This window comes from Sorex araneus, chromosome 1 (genome assembly GCF_027595985.1).
Source record: "Sorex araneus isolate mSorAra2 chromosome 1, mSorAra2.pri, whole genome shotgun sequence".
Lineage (NCBI taxonomy): Eukaryota > Metazoa > Chordata > Mammalia > Eulipotyphla > Soricidae > Sorex > Sorex araneus.
The window spans coordinates 422,889,395-422,901,452 of NC_073302.1; the positions used below are offsets into that span (position 1 = coordinate 422,889,395).

The 12,058-nt window shown below is 35.8% G+C and overlaps 1 protein-coding gene across 1 annotated transcript; it reads left to right on the forward strand.

The window, feature by feature from the left end:
- The first annotated feature begins 906 nt into the window (after nt 1–906).
- HYAL4 (hyaluronidase 4) lies at nt 907–10,793 on the forward strand. Its single transcript, XM_004608406.2, has 3 exons — nt 907–1,860; nt 8,318–8,407; nt 10,383–10,793. Exons 1-3 carry the CDS (start codon nt 907–909, stop codon nt 10,791–10,793), a joined length of 1,455 nt encoding a protein of 484 aa, XP_004608463.2.
- The last annotated feature ends 1,265 nt before the right edge of the window (nt 10,794–12,058 follow it).

Here is a 12,058-nt window from a genome sequence, read left to right on the forward strand (position 1 = left end):
GGGGGCTTTTTGTGTGCCAAATTTGTGATGCTCAACTCCTGGCTCTGCACTCAGGATTAAAACGTGGTGCTCAGGGGACCATATGTGATGCTGGGAATAGAACCCAGGTTGGCCATGTGCAAGGCAAATTCCCTACCAGCTGTACCATTGCTGTCACCCCTAAATACATCTAGTCAAATCACATACCAAGATCCTAGATAAAGAAAGCTGAAAGACTCTACACATTTTTCTTGAGTTGATAAAATAATTTGAAAAGACAAAAATTATCACAAGATCAAATGAAAATAATTTTATAAAATATTTTAGCGTGGTGCACCAAGTGTCACCAGACAAATGAAAATAATTCTGAGGCCTTACACTCTATGATGTATGCAATTAAATAATTTATAAAATGTTATTGAAAACACTTAAAGATAATAAGTGGATATGTATAGAATATCAATTATCAATATGATATAAATATTTCTTCATTCATTCATTGAATAAAAAATAAAAATTTAAAATATTTTATAAACATTTTATAAGATATTTTAGCTAGGTTAAATGAGAACAATTTTAGAAAATATTTTAGCATGATTTTCTAAAATGATATTGAATATTATTTTACATCTCTGTTTAATTATAGGTTTTATTGATATTTTATTCAAAATGTGGGGTCAACTGATCTGTGAAGGTTGGTTGAACTGAATAAGAGTTACATCACTATTTTTGCTTCTAGATCTTAATTATCTCTTTAAAACCTCTAAAGAAGTTTGGCTTAAAAATATAAACACATGAAAGCACTGAGAATCTTTAACGAGTATTCAGGCTATTTTTCTCAAAACAATCACTAACAGAAAATTAAATCTCTCCACAGGTCTTCTGGAGTGCATTAGAGCAAAAGAGACAAAAAATTCCTATCTTATCATGAAACGATTATCTGAAGGACAATTAAGATTTTATGTTATTCAACAATTACAGCTCATATCATGGTTGATCATATTTTTTATTCTAAAATCTATCTCTCCTCTAAAACCTGCCCGACTTCCAATTTATCAAAGGAAACCCTTTATAGCAGCTTGGAATGCTCCGACAGACCAGTGTTTAAGAAAATATAACATAAGACTAAATTTGAAAATGTTCCAGGTAATTGGAAGCCCATTGGCTAAGGCCAGGGGACAAAATGTCACTATATTTTATGTCAACAGATTAGGATACTATCCATGGTATACCGCAAAGGGTGTTCCCATTAATGGGGGTCTTCCCCAGAACATAAGTTTACAAGTACATCTGGAAAAAGTTGACCAGGATATTAATTATTATATCCCCGCTAAAGATTTCAGTGGACTTGCTGTTATAGACTGGGAATACTGGCGGCCTCAGTGGGCCCGGAACTGGAACACCAAAAATGTCTACAAAGAGAAATCAAGACAGCTTATTTCCAACATGCAAGAAAATGTATCAGCAATTGATATTGAATATTTGGCCAAAGCAACATTTGAAAGAAGCGCAAAAGCTTTCATGAAGGAAACCATTGAACTGGGAATGAAAAGCCGACCCAAGGGACTTTGGGGCTATTATTTATATCCTGATTGCCACAATTACAACGTGGATGGCCCCAATTACACTGGGTCGTGCCCTGAAGAGGAAGTTTTGAGGAACAATGAGCTGTCTTGGCTCTGGAATAGCAGTGCAGCTTTATATCCTTCAATTGGGATAAGGAAATCCCTTGGGGACAGCAAAAACATTTTGCTCTTCTCACAGTTTCGGGTACATGAATCCATGAGGATCTCTACCATGACATCTCATGATTATGCGTTGCCTGTTTTTGTCTATACAAGGCTAGGTTACAGAGATGAACCTTTGTTTTTTCTCTCTGAGGTAAGATACTCTTTGACAAAAATAAAAGGTGGAGGGTTTTTTCCCTGTATCTGTAAGAGATTTCTTTGTTAATTGTGCTCTGAAGGAGTTCCAATTAATTAAGGGTCTGTTCAATAGGAACATATTCCTTCCTTTGACCAGTTAGTTATTTATAATCTTATTTTATGCAACGCACATTTTTAGTATTGTTTTATTCTTTTCAGAAAAAAAATGTATACAAGATTCTAGGTGTTATATCAACAAGTAGGAAGTACCCCTTTCTACTTCCCAACTTAGATTAGTTCTACTTTTCAGTCGCTTTTGGAAAAGTTGCTGAAATAAGAAATTATTGATAGTGAAGTTTGGAAAATCAAAGAATTGCTTATTTATACAGATTGGAATATAATTGAAAATATTTCTGTTTCTGGGCTTATCATTTAAAATGTCAAGTTAAAGAAAACATTTTTTTCCAGCTTTGGAAAAGGTAAGAATTATTAGGAACACACAACAACCTAAAAACACTTAATTTTATTGAATTATGCACTTAGAAAAAGACAGTGACAGGATCTTATGATTTTTAATGACAATTTTTTTTATTAAAAGTATAATAAAGGAATTGGAAAAAAATTTAAAGGTATGTGAATCTGTGATCTTTATGATCTTTACTCTTGATTCTGACTACTAATGAAAGGTTGGCAAATGTGGTACACATTTCTAAATTCAATATTTAAGTGACTAGTAGATGTTTTGTAACCTTTGGTTATAATTTGCAAGCTGAAGTTTCATTTTATTTATCTTATATTAAGTCACATTTGTAGATCCATATCTGTGCATATATGCATATATATAACAGATAGATAGATAGATAGATAGATAGATAGGTAGATAGATAGATAGATAGATAGATAGATAGATAGATAGATAGATAGATAGATAGACAGATACTCATGCACTTCACACAATGAGGGTGACTTTGGTAAGCTTTGACCCTTATTTTCTGAGTCTTCTCTCTCTTACTATAGTCACTAAAGGAAATTTCTAGAGGAAATAAAGAATATCAAACTTAACACTTTACTCTTTTGACTTGGATAATGATGTGCAAACTTGTTACTGTTATGATGAGAAGACTGAGGCCTATGCAAGATTTTACATTTGTGATATGTTGTCATAGAAATATACTGCGGGGGGGTGGAGTGATAGCACAGCAGGTAGAGCATTTGCCTTGCATGTGGCCGACATGGATTCAATTCCCAGCATCCCATATGGTCCTCTGAGCACCACCAGGAGTTATTCCTGAGCCCAGAGCCAGGAGTAGCCCCTGAGCATCGCCATGTGTGACCCAACAAGAAAAAAAAAATAAAATAAATAAATACACTACTAGACATTAATTATTTATTAAATTTTTCTCATGAAGGCATATCCTGTGGTTCCACCATTACAAACTTCAATTCACCAGATTGTTTAAAATATAAAGATGTTGTGAGCATTAGGTTTTCAAAGAAGGGGTTAGAAACAATCCAAGTGAAGTTCCCATGCTGACTCATAGGTCTATGTGGAACATACAGAGAGCAGAACTCTTCCCAAGGTCACATAGATGGTACATTTTATATCTATCACAGAATTATTAGATGAGTCGAGAAAATGTCTCCATTGTGAAATGATATTCTACCCAGAAAAGTTTTGGCTGAGAATTGAAAACACTTAGGAGACCACTGCTAGATAATACTGAGGAAAAGGCAGTAACAAACATTAATGCAAATTTCTCTGCAAAATCTGCTCACTGTCTCCCAAAGCTGCACTGCTATTCCAGAGCTAGGTGCTAAATGAATCACAAAACAACAACAACAACAGAAACTGCTGAAAGAGGGAAGTTACAGGTGACATGCCAGGTAGAGGGAGGCTTAGAGGGTTATCTAAAGCTTTACAAAATAGACTTGACTCTGAATTGAAAGTTAAATACCACCTTCTTCAGTGAAACTTGGTTTTCTTTTCTATAATTGGCTTAAACAACTACCTGTGTTAGTGATACTGGCTTTATTTTTGGGACACACAATACACATTTAGGAACAAAGTGCTCATTTGAAAAGACTAGTTTAGACTACTGGTAATTTCTGCACATTCTGAAAGTCTCAGATAAACTTCCATCTTGATGACAGAGAAATACAAAGTCCAATCTATGAAGTTTTGTTTTGTCTTTGACAATTCTACTATATCCTTCTGAAAATTCTCTAAATGGCATGATATTTTTCCAAGTATTTTAAAATGTTAGTATATGCTCCAATTCCACTTTGCTGTAAAATTCACCCACAAAAAAAGTAAAATCTCTTGATTTATACCAAAGTGAAATGAATGGTCATGAAATCTGTCTCTGGTTTTTCTAAAAGTATTTGCATTTTACTGTATGTGTGTGTGCATGTCTATGTGTATGTGTACACACAAAAAGTTAGTATTAGCAAAACTATTTACTAATAACTATAAACTCTGTGGGCATCAGTGCCCATACATATTTCACTTTATGAAACAAATGTTAGTAAACATTTCCTACCTGTTTAATGAAAATCAAGTGAACAAAAATGTATAAAAATGTAAATCTCTACAGAAATAAGAGGTGTACACGTTATTTTTTTTAACAAGCATCAAAGCCTTAATATTAAAAAGAGAATATCAAAGAAAAAACTCAGTTCCCGTAGCCTGAGGAATATGGAAACGGCAATACTTCATTTCTCATAGAAATTTGTTTACACTACCTACATATAAATGCAAACTTTGAAAATAATTGAAGCTTTTCTTATTGTACATTTAAGCATGATATTTTTTCTGTAAGCCATGAATATCTCTGACAACAAAGGGAACTCATTAGTGATGCTTCAGCTCCTCACAGCTGACACAGTGCTTATATGCTCTGCAGGAAGCATCAGACTCAATATCATTTTAGAGAACATGTTGTCCCTGTGCCTTGACCTCTGCTCCAAAACCCTGATTTGAGCTGAAGGTCCTGATAGAGAGTCCTCCAGCATGTCTGACCTGGGAGATTGTGGGCATGGCACCTACTGTGTGGCTTTATTCTCCATTTATGTGACATCACTTTTGTAGCTCAGGCTTTTATATGGTTCCGATGCTCACCTGTAACTTCCTTCTCTCAGTAGTGCTTTTTTGTTGTTTCCCAATGTTGTTTTGTGATTCTTTTAGCACTCAGTTCTCATTTGGGAGACAGTAAGCAAATGTGGCAGAGGATTTTGCATCAATATTTGGTACTGCCTTTTCCTCTCCAGTCCACCTGCACTTGAAGCCTTGTAATTTTGTCAGTTCAATTATAATTGATAATAATTATTCATAATTATATAAATATTCTATATAATATATTCTAATTATTATATTATAACATAATATGACCGTATAATTGTAATGTATAATATAAATATTATATTATTTATTGTAATTATAATTATTATAATTATAATCTCTCTGATTATAATGCTAACGACATATTGCAAAGAAAATATCACTCCATCCTAAGAGCAAACTCAAGAGATGTAGTTTCATCAAAATCATTGCTAACTTCACAACTTTTTGGACAGGTTTCCACATCCTTCTAATGACAACATGCCATTTCAAAGGATGTCATAGGGGACTTCTTGTTCCCAAGCTGGAATCAAAGAAGTTAAGCACCACATCGTGCTAACAAGTAAAAAGTGGAACAAATTGAAGAAAATATGAATTTGTTTAAGTTAATGGAAGAGAAGAGTAAGCAAGGGAAACCACTGTCCTCAAAGTCAGAAAGAATCGGAGATATTAAGTCATAAGTAACCATAGCAAACATCTCTGCAGAGGGCCTGGAGAGATACTAAAAGTACTTGCTTTGAATGCAATCAACCCTGATTCAATTGCCAGCACAATTTGTGATCTCCTGAGAACCACCAGGCAAGGCTGACCCCTGAGAACCTATCAGGACTAAGCTCTTAATTCCACTGGAAGTGACCCTTAAACCAAACCAGACCAAAATAATCAAACAAACAAAAAAACCTCTGCAGGAAGTATTGTGGGAGGTGAGAACATGAAACTTGAATGACAAATTGCTCACTATAGAATAATTTGAAAGACAAAACATTCAGGAGAACCAGTATTAGAAAAGGAGAGGGGGCACAATTTGTGAGCTTTACTTCTTCCTTATCCACAGTGAATAGCCACTTCTCCATTCTTTAGGAGAAAAAGAAAAGGAACCTTGGTGAATACCAACAAAGTTTTGGTTTTGAAAAGGTCTGGCCTAAGGTAAAGTTCTCTAACAAAGCCAAACTACTGTAGTTTTATTCAAGCATAATAGCCTGAGGAAAAGGAAGGGTATTTTTTTCACTCCAGGCTCCTTCCAGATTGCCTTCTCCATGTAAGAGAGGGTTACAAAGCAAAAAATAAAAAGTGCTTAAGAAGGTCACACTCCAGTGGTTAAGATTAACTCACCTGGTCAAAGACTATTTATTATCACTCTTCCCTGTCCTTTATTGCTTACTTGAATCTTAATTCTTATTTATTCCAATTCTTCCTATATAACATGAACTATCTGGCTATCAGTAAAGTAGTATATCATAGACAAAAAAAATTTTATGAGAAACTAGAAGTTGCAAGTAATTTTAAGACAAACTAAAGGGCAACCCATCCCCCCAATAAAATAACAATAACAACAAAAGGCTGATAATACAGAACAAGGATGTAGAAGGAATTAACAGGAAGGGAACTATGAATAACAAGATAATTAAGTAAACATAAGACAAGAATTGATGGATAATGTAAACAGAGAGATGGAAATTCTAAGAACTCCAAAGATGTGGGATAGCTTAAAATTGTACTGTAAGAGAACTTAAGAGTATTTTTGATGGACTTTTTAAAGACTGAATGTGACTAAACATTAAACACTGAGTTTGAGGTTATCTCAGTAGAAACCTCTAAAATTCACCCTGGACAGGTAAAAATGGCATTAAGGTACAAGCCTGGCATATGGTCAATATCAGTTAGATTCTAGCACTGCATAGTCCTCCCCCACCCCACATAGGGCAGGGTGAAGCCCTGGGAGTCCCAAGTGACCAGGGGAGTCTTTGGTACTGCAAGGGCCTTTACAGCAACAGCTAACTTGGCTTTAATTGAGCTGCAGGTCAAGTCTTCTGAGAATCATCAACAGGGGCGGGGCCCCTGATTTGGGAGAAAACCACCCCCCAACCCCAAAGACACCTCTAAAACTGAAAAGAGAACACATGTAAAACACACAAGCTAACAAAACAAAACAAAAATATTCAAGGTACCTAAAATGGTGCAGCATGCATGTGATAGAAATTCATGGAAGGGCTTTAGAGAGTTTTGGGTCCTCTGATTATGGCATCATCTCTACACACTGGGAGGGAAGTTTCAAAGTGATCAGAGGGAGTTTCAATGGGCTTCCATGAAAAGATGAGTTAAAAATAAGGTTTATTAAGTTGGGTACTTTAGAAAGTAAACACAAATTATTGCAAGATCCAAACATAAGTGTGTACCAAGTAAGAAAATGAAGATACATTATATAGTGTTTCATTGCTGGAACATGGAAATAAATAACACAAAAGTTCATTATGTCATGACAGAGGCAAAGTTCTCATTTGGGATAGTATTAAAAATTAAAAAGAGAATTTATCTAAGATTGTGAAGAATTTCTTTATTTGTAGATGGAAAACTCTTGCTCTCTGCCTCTGAGATAAAGATACATAACTGTGTTTTTGTGCATAGTAAACATTATACCTATCACTTGTATCACACCATCCCATTGATCTTCTATTGGCTCAAATGGGCGCCAGTAATGTCTCCATTTGTCCTTGTCATGTGCTAGTGTAGCTCAATGATATCTGCTTGCTCCAGGAACAGGAAGAGCCTCAAACCATTCATTCAGGATTTTGACGAAGAAGTCTGACCATCTCGTTGGTGGACAGCCACGTGGTCTTTTGATGTCCCATGGAATCCAGTTGGTAACAGCTCTAGTCCAGTGGTCATCTCTGAATCTCATTATGTGTCCGGACCATCTGATTTTTGAAGTCTTGGCAAACAAGACAGCGTCCCTGATTCTTGACTGTCCGAGGAGGTCGGAACTCCGGATTTCCTCTTACTTGAGTGAAACGTGATACTCCAAACATAGCTCTTTCAATTCCTCTTTGGGATACCCGAATAGCTTTCTCATCCTGTTTTCTTAGGGCCCAGTTACACCTAGTTATCTTAACTTGAACACAATTTATTGTTTCTATGCAGACTAAATGTCTTCAGCGTAATGTCTCTTAAGATTTTCTTTAACATATCTAGTAAGTATATATTGAGTATAATTTTGGAGTCTGGGTTCATTCAAAATTTGTATTCTTAAAAAAGCACAAAATAATTTCAGCTTTGTTTTATTGAGTGTAGTCTCAATCTTGCTCTCTGGTGCAGTTTCATATTCAAATGAATAATGAGCTCTATCATTTTCATCTAGCAAGACTTAATCAGCACCATTGGAGAGAGTGCTGCCTTGGGAGCTGCAGGCTTTGTAATTTGGGGAGATTTGAATCTAACTTCATCTGAGGTAAGTCACTACCTGAAGGTAGTTAAGTCTCCTTTAAACAACTTTCTCTATCTTCCTAGGAGTTTACTCATATTAGAGGTTTCAGGACTTTCAAGAAAACAAGTTTTAGATTAAGAGTTCAAAACTAGAAGCTAGTTTTGAAAAACAATGTTTTTATCCTGATACATAGAAGAAACTCAATGAACCTCACCAGTGCTTTAAACAGTAGTTTTAATACTAACACCTGTTGAATAAATGCAATGAACTCAGATTATGCTGGTTTTGGTCTTGGATTTGCTCACTTACTCATAAGAATCTTATGAAGTAGGAAAGACTCTCATTTCTTATGAGAAGTCAGAAGAAAAACCCTAACAGGGGTCTGGATGGTGTGGTAATGGAAGTAGAGTTAACATAAACCACAGAAGTCTTGCATGTAACTACTAAATTGTGTTGTATCCTATTTTGAGAAATAGAAACTGATGATACATTTGACTGTCTACATTAAACTTATTTTTCCATAATGGATTATGGAAAAATCCTCAGATTAATGGATTAATCTGAGAATTAATTCATTTGAGATTTAGATGTATCTTCAAAATTCTCTCGGTTTAGATATTAATTGTCCCACAAATTCTTCTCTTCCTAGTTTTCTCACTTACATAGTAAAAATATGGAGGGTAGGTTGCTTGTTTTGTTTTTTATTTTTGGCCCACATTTAGAGGTATTCAGGGTTTACTCCTGACTCAGCACTAAGGAATTACTCCCAGCAGTGTTTGGAGACCATACAGACTGTCTGGGACTGAATTTGGTCAGTTACATGCAAGGTAAATGCCCTACCCACTGTGTTGTCATTCTGGCCCCACTAATAATATGTTTGTTTAATAACGCTCCAGCCCATAGTAACTGATAATATTTTTAATTACTATGGTGTATCCTCAATAAATATGTTAAATCAATATTTATTTTTTTATTTGAAGGACACACCCAATGGTTCTGATGTCTTATCCCTGGCTGTGTATTCAGGAATCACTCCTAGTGGTGCTTAGAGAATCATACGCATACTCATTGCCAGGGTTCTAACTGGCTTCAACTGCATGCTCATGATATTATATTATTAGAATTTCACTGGCTCATTCTCTTTCTATTAAGATATCATTCAGGAACAATGAAATAGAAAATTTAAAGTCTCTTTGCCCATATATAAGAATTGAGACTGGCAGGGCTAATTGCTCTCCAGCTGTGTTATTTCCTCTCTAGTTCATGTCATTCATGTGTTGTTTTATCAGGAAGAAAACCAGGTGACTCTTGTTAAAAGCACATCATAGAGTAATTACAAAACTGACCTCACTAGATTTTCAAGACTTCCAGTTTGTGGATTATATTTAGAACGGGGAGAACATGGGCAACCTATATCCATATGTTATTTAAAGAAAAACCAAGAAGGTCATAGGTTGACAGTCAAAAAAAAATTCATAGAAGAGGATAATTTTAATTTGTTCTAACAGTCATCAAAGATGGCATTTGCCTGAAAACTGACCATTAGACAGAAGTTCTGGTATGGGTCTAACTTAGGTTTGTTCCCCTTTTTTTCACACCTGTTAACAGAAGAACAGAACAAGTGATGCTGTGGGCCCATATATAATTTCAGTTTCTTCATCCAACTCTAATATATTCTCTAAATCCCATCTGTTCCCTTACCTTTTCCAAACTGACATCACTTTTACAAGGTTTTATTAACAAAAATCTTAAATTGATTTTTAATTCTGTTATTTTGAGGGACATACCCAGTGGTTCTCAGATCTTATTCTTGCTTGTGTGTCTAGGAATCACTCCGCCTGGTGGTGGTTTCCTGATAGCCTCTGATCCTAAGAAATTATCATCTGGAATCAAGCCATTGGGTTTTAAGCAAATCTACAGAGCTACATTCCATCACTAACATTAAAAAAAAATAGCAGTAAAACTAAACTCTTTTTTTTTCCCCTTCCACTTTTTCTAGGGCAACTGTACAAGAGTTAAGCAATTTGTAAATTCTGATTTAGGGAGCTACATAGTCAATGTGAGTCGAGCTGCTGAGGATTGTAGCCTACACCTATGCAGAAACAATGGGAGATGCATAAGGAAGACATGGAAAGCTCCAGATTACCTTCACTTAAACCCAGCAAGTTACCACATTGAGGTCTCTGAGGATGGACACTTCAATGTGAAAGGAGAAGCATCTGATACAGACGTGGCAGTGATGATGGAGAAATTTTCTTGTCATTGCTATCAGGAATATGATGGGGCTGATTGCAGAGAAACAAAGACGGCTGATGGCCACTCTGGGATTTCCTCTTGTTCTGGCTCCCTAATAACACTATGTCTGCTGACTTTAACAGGCTTCCACAGCATTCAGTTGATAAATAATTAACTTTAATGAGATTGCATGAACTCTAGGGAAGTCAGGGAAGAAATGAAACTTCAGACAATTTTCTTCTCATAAAATCTGTTGTGAGGCATTGTAAGTAGACAGTGGATATGTCACTTACACACAGAAACATACTGTTTAATTTGGCACTGGCTTGGTTAAGGATCATTCTTCTTCCTTCTTGGAATGTTTGAGTCGTTATTAAAGTAGAAGTAGAGGAATACTTCAATCTTTATATGGACATATGTATACATAAAATTATATCTACAAATATTACATTATTGATTTCAAAGACCGATTTCTTTGGCTATCAGTTCATTTTTTACATATTTATGAGTAGTAGCTCATGAATATGTAAATATTTATGAATAAATACTTGATTCAATAGAAGAGTTCGTTTCAGTATGTGGTTTGGTCACTTAGTCCACCAAGAGGTCATAGCTCTTACCGCAACCTTAGGTACACATAGTGGGTTTTACTTGCCCTCTGAGCTCATCGAGTGCAGAAATAGTCTCTGACATGACTTCTCTCAAGAAACCAGGAACCAAGGCAAGGGGAACCATTTTCTGCTCATAGGAGGTTCTAATTCAGTAGGGTACTTCTCTCACTACTTCCCTTACAGATCTTGAAATTTGGGACAACAGCGACATTGGTCAGGCAAAACCTTCGATTAAAAATGATGTGGTCAATTTTAGTGTGGAACTGTCCACCAGGAGACTCCCATGTCCAGCCTTTAGATTTGGCCTTCTGGAACTGTAAGTTTCCCTGGATGGTCTTGGTCGACATTATGAATTCAGACAGTCTCTCACCCTGATCGTTCCACTCTAGGCCATGGGTCCCATTGTGGGGTTCTTCGAGCGACCTTCTTGGACCTATCTTGGCATTAAAATCACCAACAATGATCTTGTAGAAGGTGTAGTCTTCTTTATAGAAGTTCTCCAGCTCCATGTAGAACCTCTCAATTTCTTCTTCTTCATCATAGTTGGATATTGGTAAGTAGACGACAAATATAGAAACTGCTCTTTCTGTTCCTGGAGCAAGCAGATATCATTGGGCTGCACTAGGATGAGACAGGGACAAATGCTGACGTTACTGGTACCCGCTCTACCAAATTGAAGATAAACGGGACAACAAGTGATACAAGTGATCTTGAAATTTGAATATTGAGAGGCATCTGATAAAATAAAAGCATTATTCTAGTTCTGCAATATGGAGACAATTTAACAGAACTAAGTTCGATATCTTCTCCAAGCAAAAATCATTACTTA